Here is a 20,230-nt window from a genome sequence, read left to right as displayed (position 1 = left end):
CTATTATTTCGAAGCATTCTTTGTGGTAGATAGGTAGGTATATACAATCCCGGGTCACATCGCTTCAGTAAAAACAAAATAAATAATCAGTGACCAATGCCTGAATCGAACCTCTGGCATCGGCCACAGAAGCCCTGTGCGGACACAAACTTTAGGCCACGTTCTTTACTATTATTCTTTCTTTATTGCCTGTAGAACTTTAACAATACCGCTGTTCAAGTAGTTTTCTTTATATACAGACAGGCATCAATAAAGAAAATAAATAGCGCAAGGTAAATCTTCTTCGTAAAACTACATCATTAGGGCGATCTGATGTGATGGCTCAATTTAACATATATAGGCCTCTCAGATGTAAGCGACGCTTTCAACAAAGTTTTCTCTTCCAGAAGATGCCTCGATATCGGCATGACATCCTTCCATATAGAAGGTCGAAAGGCTGAGGGTCATGAGCATGCATGTTAGAGACGCCGTCCTCACTGCCTCCAGCTAAGAATTAAATACCGCGTGGCGTTATGGGAACCTCTTCTTTAAGTTAGCGCTGAACAACGTACCAATGAAATGTTGCATCTTAGCAATCTACGAGCGTGTGTTCTTCGTGTCCGGTATAACTCAGAGGCTGCAGTTCACTGTCTATGTCACAAAGAAGCCGTTATCCGGCAGCAAAGTTCTGACTGAACTCGTGTCGTATTTTTATATAAAAAGTGCTTTGTTGTTCGTTCGATTGATAGGTGCTTGACTCATTTGTAATCATTCTGTCCTTGACCTGCAAAGTGTTTTGCTCTATGAACTTGCTTTAGTAATAGCCCGTCAATTAATCATTTATACTGGACATTCCGATTCGCAGGTGGTAAGCTTTTCAATGAAAAGTGCATTTTTACAATGCGAAGTGAGTGATAATTCTGCCCGTCGCACCGCATAGCGAGAAAATGAACTCTGGCAGCATGTTTTGCAGTCGCATTTGCATAACTGTTCGCAAAATTCGTTCGATTGACACACTTGAACATGTTACTTCTGATGCGCTCCGAACCCGAAGCCCATATATAAACCGCGAATACCCGGTAGCATATCTGCAGGATAAGCTGCGACATGCACAGAAGCTGCAAAACATAACACAGTCTAGTTGCCAGGAACAGGTTGCACATGGTCGCTCTCGCGAACATGGTCAGATCGCACCGCCGCCAAAACTTCGCTTTGATCTTTATCCGTTCAGTTTCCTCCTTGCCGTTTTCCTTGCTTAGGTGGTAGTGCTACAACACCCCCAGGTTGCGTTCTGCAGTTCATAGTATGTTCTAGAAAACAGCGGGCTTTTGCTTCATACCACGATGCCTCATGCCTTGGAGCGTTGATTACGTTGTCACATTGCGTGCAAAGCGAAGGCGCAACTTTGAGAACTTGGCTAACGTTTTTCCTGGTCTCTGCAGAATGTAGTGCGAATATTTGGGTAGGCAGTGTCTTCACCTCACACGCCAGCATCTGAAAAACCCCTATTGCCGCGTCACCCAACACTTTCAAGCAGAAAGTTTCAAAATGCGGTAATTACAATGAGTCGCATACTTATTTCTAGCGTTCCAAAGCCAGCGAGCACTTTGAAACAGTGGTTGAGTGTGGCCCGTGCCTATTTTTTGCCATCTTTCCTTGTGGTAGGTCGTACTTTTAGGCACTATGTCAAGCTACACTATTACCGGGACCAGCCCATTTTCGACAGTGCTTTCCTCTTAGCAACTTTCGCTACGTCGAAATTGCGCGATGCTCTTGAGACTTCATGATTGTCCAAGTCCATCATAACTTAACACTTCTTCGCCGGAGCAAAACTCCACCGTCATATTATTATACACCACGTGGCATACTCAAAACCTCATACGATTGCATAAACTAGTCGCTAACGACGTCATAACCAGTCTTTTTCTCTCTTGTGCTTGTCCACTACGTTTGCAGAACCCAGAACCATTGTGTCGTAAGCCCACATCGAATGGCCACAGTAGAAATCGCGCCGTTTCCACCGCATGGTCATCTTGAACGCGGTCATCTTAGAGCGTCTGGCTTCACACACATGTGCTGGCGACCCATGCACATAGCTGCTCAACTTAGAAGGAAACGGTCGTCCATTTGGTATACCGTTGCCGTAACCCAAGCCACATTTCATAGCCAGTTACCTGCAAAATGCCTCCTATAAGAATTCCTTGAGGGTATAGGATCTGCACAATTTCTTAAAGTTTATTTTTGCTGTTCTTCTGAGAAGATCTCGAAGGTATGCACTGAAATACCATTCTGTTCGCTCTCCTAACTGGCTGCCCATGAAATCGTACCAAGACAAAAGCGTATAGGATTATACTAAATAGGACAACTAAGAATCTGACACGCCAATGCCATCGTGAATTACTTGCGAAACTTCTATGCTTTCTTTAGTCTTATTTGAATGAAATGTAAGATTAGAACGAAAACAGCCAGCGCTTCTTGCAACTGCAAACGTTGTAATGACCTGGATGCAATAACCCTTAAATAGAACCCGCGCAACCGTAAAGCAACACACGTGCAAAAAAAACTTCAGTCCCACAAAGAAAAATTCGGAAGAAGAGGTCCTTGATGTCTGTCCCTGTAAGCGAAGGTTAGTTTTGGAGAATGACGCTTCGAAATGAAACACGTGGTAGGTACAATGTGCCGTACTCTTCATTTACATATTGCTACGTTTCCATTATTATTCGTTCTTGCATTGTTGCTCACAATATTTGTTTGTGGCTCTATGCAAATGCCATATCACAAGCAATAAGGCCTGCTCACAGGCTATAGTCCAGAGCCGTAGTTTTTAAATATTCACTGGTCACCCATTACACTCTCCGCATTCCCTCTTCCCTTTCCCTAGCGCCAAGTAGGTGGCTAGAGGAATGTACCTCAGGCTCACCTTTCCGCATTTCGTATCATTAAACTGTCTCTCCCTTCTCTGTAGATGGTAAAGTAAGACGAATATTTAACGAGTTCCATAGTAAAAAGTATTCTGGTGAACACATGATCGAAGTGTTCACTAAAACTTGACGAAGTTATAGCTTCGCCTAATACGGGCAAGCAGTTGTAAATCTAAATTGCTCTTACCATTACCGTAACACTCCATGTAAGTTTCCGCGGAATTCAACAGATGGTTAACATTCACATGTGCGATAAATCACGTGAGTGAAGTAACACCACATGTTGCGCGCAACCTTAGTCAGACGCCACATCCGACCTGGGCTCATTAGATACTCATGAGAAACACGGATGGTGAATAAGTGCCGGATCAGTGGTACGAATAGAGGGCGAAAGGAGTAAGTTAATAGCGATTAGGAAGTATGAAAAAGTTATGCCAAGGTTGGGTGAAGAGGCCAAGGAAGCGGTGGTTTAAACACTGAGAAAGCGCATCGGGGAAGGCGCGTATGTATTATCTAGACATGTTTTCTCTGAAAGTGCAAGTGATAAATATTCGTCCACTAGAGTGCTTTCAGTTATATCAGATGTGGAATGCTTCTGGAGTTCCTTCTACGCTTGCGGGTCTTTACGATTCGGCGCGTGAGCTGCGATTAGCGCGTTTCCTTATATAACGTTTATTTCTCAGAATAACTTAGCCGCTTGCGAGACAGCGTTTGCCCCATTACCGTTCGTTCTAGATTCTAGCTCTATTTCAATAACTATACATTTACATGTGCAGCTGCATCGCCTTTTTTCCTCCTAACATGTTATAAAATTTTAAGGAGCTCTGCGCAATAAAGGTTGGTCTGTCAATATAACTGTATAGCCGCACACCAAATTCACCACCAAGAAACAGTAACGAAAGGGAGATGTACGGGTAAGCACTACATATTAGTAATAATGCGGAAAATTGGCGAGTACAACAAGATTGCTTACCTCATAAATAAGAATGTGTCAATTGTGTTGAAACCTGTGGCCATGATCATTGATTGCCACTCTGATGTGCCATTGAACATGTTCAGCATTCCTGCTGCAAGAGCATGATTAAACAAGATTCTAAAAGCAAACGTTTGCGCTTGTATGCACTGAACATACCAATAAAAACCAATATATTCATGCGCCCACTCGTGATCTCCACAGAAGTCCCGGCGAAGATGCTTTCAACAAGGTATTGTTGTCTCCTAGCAAGGAAGGCTAGGAGTTCATTCAGTCTCCCGCCACGTAAGTAATGCATGCTGTGCTACGGTATAAAAAAATTGAAGTGGAAGAGAAAGTGTCAAACATATATATATATTTAAATACTGCTATATCCTCATTGTGAAGAAAAATTTTCGCGACAGGGTTAGTACTGTTGCTGTCAGGAAGAATCCGTGAAAAGCAACGCAATGCACCGGGAAGAAAGTCACAAACTTGCGTGACGCACTTACAAAAGCTGTCCGAAGTAATCATGAAGGCGTGTGCGACTACAACGTGCACATTGCAGAAAAGTCGCATGCCATGCAAGAACTGCAGAGACTGCTGGTCAAATTGCTTTTTGTCGGCTGCATTGAGCAACATGCGCGTGTTGGATTCCGCTGAGAAGGCCACGACGACTTGGAACAGGACACCTGAAAGCAGTACCACATAAGTGTCAGTATATGTTTCAAGGGCCCAATTCACGAAGTATTTCTTTGGCAAAAGGGGTATTCTCCATTGGCTAGATGCCTTCGCAGGTAGTATATCCAGCATAAGGATTGTCTGGAATTTGCTCGTAGAAATGATTCTGCTCTAAATGTTTTCTCTGAATAGGCACCCAGGAACGTGACTTCCGCATTCTGTTTGAGTGCATTCGCCAAAACGATGATAGGAGCAAATTGACATTATCGTTAGACAGACACACTGGAAGACATACATGTAGGCAAATAGGCAGGTAGATTGGACATGTGCGCATGACACATACATACATACATACATGCATACATACATACATACATACATACATACATACATACATACATACATACATACATACATACATACATACATACATACATACATACATACATACATACATACATACATACATACATACATACATACATACATACATACATACATACATACATACATACATACATACATACATACATACATACATACATACATACATACATACATCGATTATGGATACGGCTATGGGCACCCGGCCTTATAGCACTAGGCGTGTTCAGAGAGCCACACAAAGCCACACACTGGCCGACTTATTCCGCTCAAGAACACCGCTTTACCTGATATCCCCAAGTCGGCCAAAAAGAAGTGATATGGATTAATATTTATTCTTAAATATGAATTTTGCATACCGACATCAACTGAAATCGATTACATGATAAGAGGTGTTAGATATACAAGCTTTTCAATTAAAATATAGAATTTGTGAATGAAATATTTTTAAGGCTGCTGCAGTTTGTCATGAACAAAAAAAAAGTATATGTTTTTTTCTTATTAATTATTTTGCTCCGCTCATAAAGGGGCTGGTTTACCGGCTAGTCGACACTTGGCGTTTGCCTAACTCAGAAGTCATGACTGATTTTTTTTACAATGCTGCGCTTATCCTGTAGAACCATTATTTGTATTGACATTAATTAGAGATTAGAACATATAAGTGGCCGCAGCAGCCCATCGACACAGCCTAAGAGAAAGCTTTCACGAAAACCAGTATGAAAAACATTGAATACAGTGTAAACAGCACGAAAACATGCCTATAATGCCACGCATGAGCAAGGCGAAACACGAAAACAAGTAGAAGAACTCGGACAAACATGTAAAGTTCAGCAAGCAAGTGAAACTACCGATCAGATTTTTATAACATGCGAAAAAAGCGCATTTCTTTCTACATAAATGCTTGCCCATTGACACGTAAAATATTTGGCATCGTTGCTTTGCAGGGAAACTCGCCGTAGCGGCGCTATTATAAAGCGAGTTTGAAGTGTTGCTTGTTCAGGTAAAATGTTTGTGGGACCACCTCCGGCAATCTCTCACGTATCTGGGAACGTGTCGTACCAGATCACCTACACGAAACGAGGTGCGCAGCCTTGAATGCTGCGAACCAAAGAATATTCACTTAAGGATACATAGACAAATACAACAAACTTAAATACCAGGCGAAGGTATTGGTACTTATTATAAATCCCGTCCCGCATTAGCAAAGTTACATCTTATCAGCTGGACTAATTGAGGGTGCGCGTATTACTTTCTCGAAAACTCGCGGCATTCTTGATGTTAGCTACCTAACAGCGCCTCACAAATTATTATTTATTTAACTATAGACCTTCATCATGCATCGGAGCTGCGAAATTTACGCTGACTGGTAAATACGTAATATCAACTTAGGGAAAATCGCATGCTTACAAACATCAGTTTCGAGAAAAGTGTCCTCAAACTTTCAGGCAAACTGTACTTGCGTTCAAGTTACTCCTTTATTAGGCTACTCGACAGTGATGCCAAAATTTAACAGGTGTTATGCAATAGGCTTATCCAGAGGCAGTGTCCCAAAGTCAAAGCAGCAGCCGAATTTTTTACGCAAACCACCTCCTCCCCTCCCACACGCTCCTTTCTCCCGATGTTTATGGAGGAGCAACAAAACTAAGCAGCAAGGCAGGACTTCTCCCGAAAGAAAGAAAGCTTCCTGCTATGCCCCACGTCTTGTCATTAATAAGTCAAAGTTCGTGGGGCTAACAATAACATTTAGCTCACATTGCATTACGGTGTGTCGTATTGAGAAGCTCGACTTCTTCAAAGAACCCTGACTGACCTGCCTGTGGTTTCCTTTTGTTAGTATTTCTCTCTTTGCCGAGTTGCTCAGACTGAACGGCAGTATCGGTCACTGGAGATTCGTAATCAACGTTATTTCAATAAAAATAATTATCTGGTGTTACTGCAGGCCATGCACCTTATGCTGTTACTTTACCAATTTTTAAAAAATTACTACCGTTTTCTAGAAGCATTAGTAAATAGTGCTCTTGAATGAAAATTAAACGTTCGAATATATTTAGACTATCACTATCTGCTATTGCTTGGCAAAATACCAAGAAAGTCACTGGCTCAAATTGAAGTTTGACACTGTATAAGTGCTCATCTGCACTTGTCACGGAAAAAAATGTACTACAGGTAATTATCCAGTGCACTTACCACACCGATTTTTCCTCTCACACTGTTGTTTCGCGAAGTGGTCTACAAGTGTTCCGGTAATTACAAAAATCAGTACGATCGCTGCAAATATTCTGCAAAGGGAAAATAGCGGGACTTACTAGGAGAAAACAGAAAATGGCGTCAATAACTGACGCTAACAACCATGTCACACTGCAGCGCAACGGAAATAATATTTTAAACTGGTTTGATCTTTGGCTATTGGTTAAAATCCAGCTAAATATAAACCATTGTCTTTCACTTGTTATCGTTACCCTCTTCTTCTTCCATTCACCATTGCTAACACACACATTGAGGCGGTTATTTCGCCTAAATATCTAGGTGTCTCTATTTCTCAAGATCTTATTGGCTTCCGCATGCGTCCAACATCATCTCAGCTAGTAAAAATACCCTTGGTTTCCTCAGACGTCATTTACGAAACTCCCCTGCTGATGTTAAACTCATTGCATACAAGTCTGTTATTCGCCCTAAACTCGAATATGCGTCAGCAATTTGGAACGCTAATCGAATTTAGTTTGTAAATGCACCAGAGATGGTGCAGAATCGTGCTGCTAGGTTCATTCACTCATCGTATTCATACCAACATAAGCATATCTTCATCAAAGGCAGAAACAGGCCTACCCCTCCTTCGCCGTCGCATTGCTATCTACCCTTAATTCAGAAAATATATCATAGTTATCTCAATCAGATACCTTATATCTTACCACCAGCTCGCATATCACTTCATACACGACATTCCCTAAGAATTTCTCCCGCCCCCGAACCCATACTCTCACCTTTTTGTCCTCATTTTTCCACGCACCACTGTAGACTGGAACGGGCTTCTCCACGCCATGGTGGCCATCACCAACCAACACGCCTTCATTAACGTTGTAAGAGCTCCCTACTTATCCCGAACGGTCAAAATGATTTCCTTTTTGTGCACCCACCCTTTATGTAACACCCCCAATACGGCCTTTAAGGTAATAAAGCGAAAAGTGAATAAAAGTGAAGCGTATGTTTGGCAACCTTTGTCATTGTTACAAGATTCGGGAAAATACCACCTGAATTTTTTCGACACATATGGCTTTCCTTTATCATTATGAAGCGACCATGCATACTAAGTACAGTTACACCCTCCTGAATGGATAACATGTAAAAACACCCTGTTTTGCGTGCTTTCTATTTTAAAAAAATTTGAAGAAATGTGTACACAATAGCAGAACACTCCAAGCGCACCCTAACGGCTATGGTATTACGCTGCTAGGCACGAAGTTCCGGGGTCCAATTCCAGCTACGGTGGCGCAATCCGATGGTGGGGAAATGCGAAAACACCCGTCTACTTTGATTGAGGTGCGCGTTAAAGAAACCTTCATAGTCCTAATTTCAGGAGTCCCCCATTGCGGCATGCTTCATAATCAGTTCGCGGTTTTGGCAGGTAAAACCGCATTATTTTAAAGATCCCTTGGTGGTCAAAATAAATCCGCAGTCCCCCACTACGGCGTGCCTCATCATAAAATCGCGATTTTGGCCCGTAAAATCTCAGAATTCAATTCTAAGCACACCCCTTCTTGTTTCAGGGTGATTAAAGGGTACTTCTGTAAAACATACACCATACTCTGAAGTGAAGGCGCTAAAATGACGGACGACAAAGAAGAAACACAGGTACACACAGGCGCCCTGTGAGTATGCATGTTTATTCTTTGTCCTCCGTCATTTTAGCGCCTTCACTTCAGATCATGCTTAACCAACACGCCCAAGTATCCATCCTAACGTCATACACCATACAGTATAACAGAGTGCTCGAGGACTTAAACATTTCAAGCAAGTAAATGCCTATAGGGATCGGCGGTGGAACGCCCGCGTCTCGCTGACAGGTCTCACCGCGTGACCATGATACAGCTAGGACAATAGTCGATACGACGTTGAAGAATGACACTGAATCGAGGATACCTCATCGTGCATTCGAAGCGATGGATTCATACTGCAGTGACCCGAGCTGTAACGGGAGAGATCGTATCGGTCGTGCGCAGCAAGCGCGTTTAAGCGGGGCATGTGCTGCGCCGAGAGGTGGTGCAGCTTCCTCTGTACTTGAACGACGGCTCTGAACCTTTAGCCAAAGTTACTTCACTGACTCACTCACATACTATGGGAGGAGACCTTCAACGACACTGTTCAACAAAACAAACCTATTTATTAAGCACTAACCTAGGTCTACAGTCCAAAGTCACTATTCTGGCGTAGAAGAAGGCGATCGTGTTCATCACCTGGCCTCCCGCTGCCCTTGGGCCACTGTTTTACCTTCTACCATTTTGTCCGCCAACCCAGCCTGGTGGCCCCGTGCGCGCGCCTCGCTGTCAAGTGCACCCGGCTGCTCATGCCGCGGTGAACCCTGCATCTTGTTGCTGAACTGCGCAATGGTAAGGCACTCGCTGTGCGTAATGCGGAAGGGCGCACTACTTGAAAGTGGCGACATCACTGCAGCCCCCTCCTATGAGGACTGTTCCAATGCATAGACCTGGAGATGCAGTTCTTTATGTCCCGAGAAACGCTCGCTTGATTTCTCATTGTCTCTCATAGTGACGATCCGTGCGCACAACGTGTACGGGTTCCGAGCAGCTGCCACATATAGAGCTATATTGCGGCGGATTTCACTTCGTAAGTGAGGTCGCATGTATGATGGAGTACTTCGTATAGGTGCCGAAGCGTAAGCAAAGAAGTTATGTGCGCACTCCGGGGCATAGCACTGGTGACCATATAGCCAACTTGTTGTCGGGCTGATAATTGGCTTATCTACGTCACGGGTTGTTCCGACCTTCATTTATGGGCTCTTTGGGTCGCATTCAGAAATTTAATAAATTAAATAGTGGGGCTTTATGTGCCAAAACCACTTTCTGCTTAGGAGCCACGCCATAGAGGAGAACTCAGAATATTTAGATCACCTGCGATTCTTTAACGTGCACCTAAATCTAAGCACACGGGTGTTTTCGCCTTTCGCCCCCATGTAAATGCGGTCGCCGTTGCCGGAATACCATCCCACGACTCTGTGCTCAGCAGCCCAACACCATAGCCACTGAGCAACCACGGCGGGTGCATTCGGTACCTCGCGAACAGCCGTGCTTCCTGGGCTCTCTAGCGGAAATTATTTAGGTCACATAGATTGTTACTATCTTCGTCCAACGGCAACCATATCATCTAATGTGATAATCACTACTCGACCGAGCACAAGTTGAAACAGCGTAACTCGGGTTATTCCTTTAACAGCCGTGTTATACGCAACGATGATGGAGGTCGAAATTGCTTCTGTCGTGTGCCCAACATCGACATACATAGAAAACACGTCAGGCAGATTGCTGGTGCGGCGTTAAGGTAAGCCGTGTGTTTGGGGATAGTATGCCCTAGTTCTCCTATAAGAAGTACTAGTCTCATCTAGAATTGAGTGAAGGCCGTTCCACAGTGAGTAATAATGGTGGCAAGAGCGTCACGCCGGAAAACTATATTGTCGACGAAGCATATTGCAACTTCTACAGGCGTTGCATTACACAGCGCAGCATTTTCTGCGTGTCAGGTTAAATAGGCAGTCGTTATGACAATCCACTTTTCCCCCAAATACACTGTAAAGAATGTGCCAAGGAGGTCAATTCAAACTTGTTGACATGGAGCTTTCCGTGTGTTTACTGCCTGCCGGTTTCACGGATAAAGTTTTCCTCCTCTTGAATTAACCAGTCATAACATCGAACTGCATTGAAGCAAGTAACTTAGGCCAGTAATCTTTTATACAAATTCGGCTGAATGTACGCCTCAAACCCAGGCGTCAAGATCTGGGCTCATGATGATATGTGTGCAAAATTTCTCGCCGTAAATCTGAATGCACCACAAATAAAAACTTTCTCTCGATTTGATTGAAGTTTCTGTTGTGGAGGACATATCCACGGAGGTATAATGATGAGAGCCTTCTGAAAAACACACTCTATTTCAACGTCGAATTATTCAAGGCACTTTGTGAGTGACAGCAATTCTGGGCCGTTTCATGATTGTTCCGGGATTTTAAACGTATCAGAAATCCCACGAAACAAGAGGTATTTTTCGGACGTCATTATGTCTACTGGTTTGCGTGACAAGCAGTCGACATCACTGTTCTTCCTTGCGACTCTGTATGCAACTGAAAGTGTCCTATTGTTTGCAGCATGAGACTCCATCTTGCCAATCATCCATAGGAGTACTTGACGTGTGCAAGGCAGCAAAGCGAATGGTGGTCGCTGACTGCTTTGAATGGTCTGCCGTAGAGTTAGTCTCTAAATTTTCTTGCTACCCAAAATACTACGAGACACTCCTTTTCTGTTGCTAAATAGCTTGCGCATGCTTTTGAGAGCTTAGAGCTAGTGTAAGCTATTAGTCTATGTTCCCCGTCTTTCCGCTGGACTAAACTGGCGCCAAGGCCGATGCTACAGGCATCGTTGTAGACATCCATCTCGGCTGTCGTGTCTACATGGGTAGGAATTGGGAAAAGTTGCGGGCGTTTCCAAAATTCATCAAATGCATTCTGTTTGCTTTTCCACACCAAAGGCATATCTCCTGTGAGTTTTGTCACAGGCCAGGCAATGTTTGAAAAAGCGTCAATGAATCATCTTAAGTGGGCACCTATGCCAAAAAATGTCGCACTGTCGTTTTGTCCATGGGAACCACAACAGCTGCTGTGTGTTTATAGAGTCGCTCACAAGGACAACAACTCGTCTTGAGGGAGGTGTGATACTACGTTTAGCATAAGCGATAAGTCTTTCAACCAACTTACACGATTCCTATTTGTATATTGCTCCATGATTTCGGTTCTGCTGTCACGCAGTTCGATATTTCAAGATGGATCAAAGGAAGGCTCACTGGAAGAAGACAAACACAACAAGCACATTACTCATAATACGTATCAATATGTACTCATGCCAACTACCAGAAGACGCGAACATAACTTGCGCCACATGAGCAGTTGCATTCTGTAACGATGCATTGTTTTACAGCAAATACTTATTCTCGAGGTCTCCTGCCATGTTCCGTTGCACGCAAATACCTCATCGCCCCTATGAACCAAAGGGGAAGAGCACGTGCATGCATATCTAGCCGCAGTATACGCATCTCTGCAACCCCTTCAGAAGTACCGGTTGCTATTCTCCACAGAATTGGGAAACAAAATAAACGCTAATAAACATTTTATCCAGATATATACGTTCATCAAGTGCTTCACTTTTCTTGAGATACACGAATTCATTTATCTTACTCTTTGCCCCCTCTTAAGGCAAATACATTTCTTTTTTTTTTCTAAGCGAAGCTTTCTTGCTGATTAGGAGGCAGTTTTTCATACGTATTGGGCCTCTTAAGCCTATCGTGTCTATAAGGATGGTGGCGCCATCTAGAAACGGCGCAGCGGCTAAGTATTCTGCAAGTTTACTTGTTCAAGCATAGGGTTTCCTACAACAATTACCAACTGGAACTGTGGCGGTAGTTTCTACAGGAGCTAAAAAGCAGGCTGATTCAGCCAGCATGGAGATAACAGTTGGGAAGCGCATTTCTCTAAACATCGTTCTTTTCGCTTGAAACGTCTTTCGAAAACTCATCGTTTCCAACAAGATACGCCGCTATAAATAAATAGGAAAATACAAAGGTTGTCCGACGGCAGGATTAGAACAGAGAACCTCTAGCACCAAAGTCTGGCATGTGAATCAGCCCCTCCACCAAAGAAGCCACTCCGGTTCTGGTTCTTGCAGCTGATACACTTGAACCATTCTGCTTGCAGATTCGCAAAAGTAACTATTTATTGGCCTCACATCGAGATCTTCCTGTCGATCAGCCATTCTCGACAAACAAATAATATGCAGCCGAGGCGCATGATCATGTCAAATGGCATGCGTTCTTGGTTATGGACTGGTAAAATTCGAATGCCGTAGCATAGGTAAGTCCTTTTTTAATGTTCTTTGAATTATATCACAAAAGATGTAAACTCCCCAACTGTCTAGAAAAACGTGTTCAATTGTCTCCGGTTTTCTACTAATAAAACAGCGAGGGCCCTAAGGTGCGAATATTCTTTATTCTTCGATCCGTGTCTTTGCGTTTAGCGCACTAGTATGCAGCTTCAAAAAGGAACTTTTGACACTTTCCTAAAATGTCATTTTAAAACATCTTGACCTGGGCCAGCATTGCATTGGGCTGTATACAGGAGAATGAGAAGAAGCACCTCACATAAGTTTCTGTACAGTTTTTTGCGACACACGCAACAGAAGTAATCCAGCGAGAGATGACCTTGTAAAATACGACAGAAAGGTACACTTTTCTCAAATACCCAGAAATGCTAAATGGACGGCACTCCGACCACACAAACAAGTTTGGCACATATCTACGTAACTCCACTGGGCGCACAGTTGGTAAAATGGGGTCGTTAACGTTGCGAAAAGTGAAGTGATTCACAAGCTCTCTAAAAGTCAGATGTGACAGGCCAAGTCCTCCTAGCTGGACACGCATTAAAATACTTGCTCCTTTACTCCTTTGCCACGTGGATCTCTAGACAAAAACGACGAAAACGGGATGCAATATTTTTTTTTAATGTTAGTCCGTAGGCAATGTAATACCTGCAGCATACAACTTGCTAATGACGAACAAGTTGCAAATTATTTGGCCTGTGTTTAGTTGCAGAGGGCTGTGTTGAGATTTTTTCGTTTTCCTCCGCCATTTCCTCATTAACACTTTTCATCTGGTTATGGTGGTTGAGAGGTTCATTGGTTGATTGGCACTGTTAGTCTAACTAGGCGGAACGGAAGGTGTAGTCTGAGTGTCTCCGGGCGGCGGCGGGTGGAGTTGCCCTTTGTACGGGCCAGCTGCGTGGCGTTTGCGTGATTTTGGAGTTTGGCTCGGGTTACGTGAAACACCCTGTGTATTTGTACCCATCATACCAGGAACGCATGCGTCGTCAAGCGGCTTAGAACACCCTTTCTCATGTACTTGCAGTGAGATGAAACAGTTGACGCATTTCGACCCGAAGCTGCGCTAGAAGGAGCCCACGCATCAGAACACCACGAGTGCAACACGACATTATAAATCACCGCAGAAAATTTAAACAAATGATATGCACATATATACGTTGCGCTGCAGGTAAATGTATGTATATGATATCCTGCCTGTCCAAAATTCACTAGATATAACATGATTTCTTCGTATAACATGCTGCTCTTAGATACAAAACCTTGATTGCGCTTCTATTTCCTTAGAACTAATTCTGTAACTCTAATGGGCCACCGGTATTCAGCCACACGCATTACATGGCTTGCCGATCTTCAGTTCTTTTCTCTTGATGTCAATTGGAATAGCGGCTGCCGCCGTTTGCTCCTTTATGCACACCATGCCCTTGTCATATATTCTGTGCTATTTGCCAAGTCACCCATGTGAGAGAGAGATAGAGAGAAAGAGAGGAAATGATAAATGAAAGGTAGGGAGGTTAACCAGGACTGAGCCTGTCTGGCTACCCAACACCAGGAAAAGGGAACGGAAAGAATAAAAGAAGAAGAGAAAGTCCACTGAGGATATCGTTTGGTCACTCAGTCCAGATCACAGACGCTGACTCAATCCTGCAGCTTTCAAATATTGCAGCAGCGCTTTTGTGACTTTTTGTAGCTGCGATATACGAGACCATGGTCCCAAGATGTTGAAGGTGAACGCTTTTCCATCTAACCGGTTGAGAGCTGTGTCAAGGTCATGTCTTTCATTTTCAAAAGATGGGCAGTAGCACAGTATATTTTCTACAGTTTCCTCCACACCGCAGGCATTGCACTCGGCGCTACCAGCCATTCCCAGGTGAAAAAGTGTAGCTAGCACCACATCTTGGGGCCAACGTCTCCTTCTTTATTCAGGTCAATAAGAAACGCTGTGGCAAGCACCAATAGGGCATATTCAGTTCGTGCAGTGGACGTACCCACGTTCGTGTGAAGGAAGTTTGTTTAAAGGGCTGCCCCGGTGTTTTATTTAACCAGATTACGATAATGTCTCTTCGAATGGCATTGGCAGTCCTGTCACAGGTAGGGTGCTTCAATTTGCGTATAAATACGCCGACAATTTTAAATAAACAATAAACTAGATACCAAAACCTAAAGTGGTAGCTCCATTGCGTGATGTCAAGATCAGTGGATGACAACGGATCCTGCACTACCACTACACTTCCAACCAACTCTACCAACTCGCCCAACAACAAGTTCTTCTAAACCACTACACTGCCGGGTCCTATAAAACGATTGCCTATAGGGGCGGAGTGTACGCCGAGTGCTGATAGTTTTGTCTGCGCTGTGTATTCACCGCTTTGTTCACGCTGAAGCTAGAGGCAATACGAAGGTTAATTCGGTCGCTGCTGCTGCCACGCTCCCTCACTCCAGCGTTCTTCCAGTGAATTTCGTGGTCATCAAGGAAGATGTGTTCATGATTGCTTGTGCGCGTTACACCATGCTTGTTAATTTAGTTAGAAAGCAAATCTATGCAAGGTTATACGGCCGATTAAACTATTATCGGAGCTCAATATAGCTGTGTACTAATTTGCTATCGCAATCGTTTATTCGCCTTTCGGGCAAAACTGCGAATTTTATGCCAGCATTTCAATCTGCGCTCATGTTAGACAGACCTCCTAGCCAGTAGCGCAAGCATAAAAATCCCACGGTGCCTTGGTTTTGTCTCTGAAAATCCTTACACACGCCCTGATAGCGCAATCACAACTTGGTAGATTGGGAACCCTGGAAAATTACGTAATGCTCTGAATGAGCTACCAGATCATTCAGGCGCTCAAGAACATATGATTTAAAAAGAATTCTTTCTGCTCTCTTAGCATAACACAGCTAGCCGTAACTCGTAATTCATGTCCGTTACACTAATCTATATATCATACTTACTGGCCAGCAATAAAACATTAAAGCAATAAAAGTCAGTATATCACCGGCATTTTCATTCATGTAGTCAAGACAAAATATATATTTCTTTTTGTTTTGCCTTACCTGAGTTGGCTAAAAGATGCAAGTCATTTTGGTTACAGTCATCGATATAGCATACCCCCAGGCGAGCAATGGGATCTCCAGGAGTAATAATGTATTCACTGAAATATCGAAGCTAAAAAAAAGCAATGACGAAAGTAAGGGCAAGAGTGCCATGATTGCTTGAAGCACGCAACACATAACAAGAGACAATGACAAAGCCATATAGAGAAGCGGACAATAAGAGAACCCTGCCACCTGAATTCTTACGAGCCCCTGTGAATTCGGTGGTGCTAATATTATGATTTGAATTTATATACGTGGTTTCCCAAATAACTTAAACCAAGACTTAAAGAATGAAAGGCACGTCGGAAGCCAATTGAACCGAACGCATACCATCACGCATGAGCGCTTGCACAGTGGTATCGTGCTGTTTTCAAGCGTGCGCGCGGTGAACAGGGTCGGCTCCCGTCGGATGACGGAAAAATGCATGCTGCTAGCCGAGCGCTGCCGATGAGATAAAGAACGCACTGCCGGTTTCTCGTCGCCAGCCACGATGCAGCCGATTTTGTTCACCGAACGCACGCTTCAGAGCAGCACTATACCAATGCGTAAACGCCCATCACGTGTTTTTTTTTTTTCATATATTGCAGGCTTTTCTTAGGATCCGGAAAAAAGGACTACGCGAGACGTATTGTAAAGGAAACACCTCAATCGGTGATTTCTTAAGGTGCCCTACAAATCTGCGTATCATACATGAGGTCCTCAGCCTATTATTGAAAAGTTGGGCAATTAAACGTCGTTAATTAGGGAGTTACGGAGAAAAAATGTCTGAGCTACTATAGGATTTTCTGAATAGTATGCATTCGGTTCAAATCGCTTCCAACGCGCCTTTCATTTTTAAATTATTGGCTCAAGTTATAGTTCTTCTTGAGCAACACCCTACAAGAGAAAAAAACAACTTTTAGTTTCGATTCATATGGACTTTTAGACAAGGGATATTTGTCCTCGCGTACGCTCGAATGTGGCCGGCATCGGTAGCTTCAAATGAAAGAAATTGGTGCTCTGACGGAATAATTCATATGCTAGAACTTTCGCACGAATTGATAACCCTGTCTGAGATACCAGTGTCCCCGGCGAGTATTGTTTCTACGTGCGTTAGAATAAAATGTGCGCTATTCGCTAAGATTGCACACACCGCGAAGCAAGTTGAGTTACAACGCCGTTATAGCATGAAAGCAGCGAACGCTTTAAGTAACCGCTGCTCCGACGTAGATTTCTAAAGTCCAATTTGGCCCTTCCATCATAACTGACACTGCTGTTTCTGGAACCATGTTTCTCAAACGTGGTGTGGTAAATTACTACTTGATAGGAAAGCAGCGGTAGGGCGATACAGCAACCTGCTTGAAAAAATCATCAGAGAATAAAAAACATACCTAAAAGGGTGACAACACTTTTGTGCTGGGGAATAATATTACACCACAATGAAATCATTCTGATAAGAAGTGTGTTACTACTTTACTATCTGGTTGACTGTGTATGCAGAAATACCGAGAACGAATTAATATCGAAACTTTTGATTAGAGTCAGTCGACCTATTTCATTATATCATGTGTCTTAGGCATAATGCGATTATATATTTTATTCATCTTACCTTCGGGTGAAAGGCTTCGGCGATGGAGTTCGGCACTTCCAGTGCTGTCCAATTTTTAATGTAAACAAGCAAGTTGCAATACTGGCCCCGGGATAACACGTTTCCGTACTGGTCCCGCAGAACGGTCTGGAGGCACTCGTCGAATCCTCCCATGTCGACGCGTGCCGCCTCGAAGATTCCCGTTGGGAACCTTCCGCTTGCGTCGAATACTGCGACACACAGCGGTAGGGACAAAATATCCTTTCAAATGGAATTCCCAACAAAGCACAACACGGTTCCAAGATCCTACCAAAAGTACACATAGCGTTTACACGGTGTCTCGAGTGTTAGCGTGCCACTAACTCCAACCATTTGGAAACTTGGCTTTAGGACAGTGGGATGGGGGGTGCTCATGGGTGCGGTGGTGCACGTGATTTTTTATAAGCTTTGGAAATGGAACGGTGGTATTTATATACACTTAGAAATAAACAAAGCTATACTCACGTCTCAGAGCCCACGGCTCGAGGTTCTGGAAAGCTCGCATGGTCCGCAGCAGCGCCGTGCTGCACTCGGGCCGCACGTCGGCTTCCAGCAGTTTTCGTATCAAAGAGGGCGGCACTTTGGAAAAGCCCGCGGTCACCACGTCTCGAGCAACTTGCACGTAGTCGACCTCCTCTATTTTGCCGACACTCTTATCTGGGCTTCTCAAAGTCACTCCTGCCGATTCACTCTTGCCAGTAGCGATCTTCGCGTTTTGAGCTCGCGAAGTATGGGTTAAGAATGGCATCAGCACAAACGACGACATCAAGACCCATAGCGCCGAATGAGGCCTGCGACCGTCTCTCCTAGCCGACTGTTGGAACACCATGGAGCTAAATGACTTGGAGAGGGTGGCAATCAGGAGCATCAACGTCGCTTAGCGCAGCCGTAATGGGATCCTGCATAAAAAACAGATGTGTGCGCTAGAGCATGACAACGCACCTTCCATAAAACAAAAGCAATGCAGAGTTCACAAACCTTATTCATTCTTTTAAAGCGAAAGCATTACCAACCGCATTGAGCCTTGTTTCGCTGCGTCAACAATTTTAACTTCCCGTTCAGCACAGCTGCACTGCAGCCTAGCCAGCGCATCACGTGACTCGCTGCGGCGAGCTCCGCTAACGACGACGGCTTGGCGCGTGCGCTCTCCGCAGCTGAGTCGCCGCCTGGCCACATGACTCGCCGCGCGCCTGGCCACTACCCCCTGAACAGCTTTCAGACCGGCTGGGAGGGCCGTGAGCGCTTGCTGCGCGCTCGCCTCGCGAGAGCTGGTGTGACATACAGGTTCCTCGACGGCCAGGTTCGCACGATTTATCACGGTAATTGTAATAATTAACACTATGAAGGGAATTATACACATTTATTGATCACAGTAGACTCCGTATGGAAACATATTTATCACTGGACAATGTTCGCGGCTGAAATGGAAGACAGCAAGCGATATCGCGCTGTTATATCGACACAGGTTGCCTTTTATACTGTGTGCTATAAAATCATAACTGACATCCAGAAGAAGTCATTGCACTGAAAGAAGGTACGCACAGTAACAATACTCGAAAATACCCATTCGTTTATTAATGTACGCACTAGGAGCCTCAGTATAATGACGGAAAGCAGAACATAGCACACTGCGATGCCAAAGCCATGCCAAATGTTAGAACAAGAAAACCATACTGCCATTTTATTTGTAAGTTAGACAAAAATAATATTTCACTCATTTATCAAATTGACAAATGCTGCACTTCGAAGGCATCAAACAGAACACATTGCATTTTAGAGTGAAAGACATGCGATAAAACCACGGCCCATTAAACGCAGTGGTGGCCCAATTGTTCACTATAGTAGGATAAATAGGTGACGCACAGAACCACTTATTGTACTGCTACGGGTAGAGGGGCCCACAAGAAATACCAACGCACAAACCAAATTGCACAATCTCTCCGCATTCACTTTGCAGAAGAAAACCACACTCAGCCACAAGTTATCATGAATAAGTCATTCACCAACCACAGCATGAACTGTCTCAGGTTTAGTTCGATGAGAAAAAGAGAAACACATCGCATTGACATGCCGAAAACAATACAATTTCAAATTACAAAACAGCGAACTGCCGTTTAAATCCTGACTAGAAAATATGCACCACACGAACAAAAGAAGGCTTATTGTACTCCAACAGGCAGAAGTTTACTGAAGAAATCACATCAGAAAACTGCAATAAAACACCCGCAGTGCAATTTAACACAAATAAATGAGCAAAGTACAAGGTATGGAAAATAACTTTTCAAGAAAGATTTGAGCTTTTCGTTTTTTTGCCCTCTGGTATTTTCTAATATTTAGATGATCATTGCTTTGTTTACACAAGTTCAGCATTAAGCTTGCTGCACAGTTTGCAACCAGTGCGACAAGGAGCTCGTATGTGTGCCCATTTTCACATCAATCTATGTACTCAAACTTCGGCAGCAAGTCT

General features: G+C 43.8%; 1 protein-coding gene across 1 annotated transcript in view; it reads right to left on the bottom strand.

Annotated features, from left to right (window-relative positions):
• Positions 1-18,840, bottom strand: part of LOC142574076 (nose resistant to fluoxetine protein 6-like) — a 56,842-nt gene extending 38,002 nt beyond the window's left edge. Inside the window, exons 1-7 of the mRNA XM_075683246.1 lie at positions 18,229-18,840; positions 17,746-17,954; positions 16,116-16,227; positions 11,894-11,978; positions 7,105-7,196; positions 4,365-4,544; positions 3,874-3,967 (exon numbers count right to left, since the gene is read on the bottom strand). Of these exons, the coding sequence (XP_075539361.1) occupies positions 3,874-3,967; positions 4,365-4,544; positions 7,105-7,196; positions 11,894-11,978; positions 16,116-16,227; positions 17,746-17,954; positions 18,229-18,631 (1,175 nt within the window). The 5' untranslated portion in view covers positions 18,632-18,840. The remainder of the gene's footprint in view (positions 1-3,873; positions 3,968-4,364; positions 4,545-7,104; positions 7,197-11,893; positions 11,979-16,115; positions 16,228-17,745; positions 17,955-18,228) is intronic.
• Positions 18,841-20,230: the final 1,390 nt, after the last annotated feature.

The sequence above is a fragment of the Dermacentor variabilis genome, chromosome 3 (genome assembly GCF_050947875.1).
Source record: "Dermacentor variabilis isolate Ectoservices chromosome 3, ASM5094787v1, whole genome shotgun sequence".
Classification (NCBI taxonomy): domain Eukaryota; kingdom Metazoa; phylum Arthropoda; class Arachnida; order Ixodida; family Ixodidae; genus Dermacentor; species Dermacentor variabilis.
Note: the sequence above shows the minus strand (reverse complement) of the source record. Positions and strands in the feature narration are given on the sequence as shown.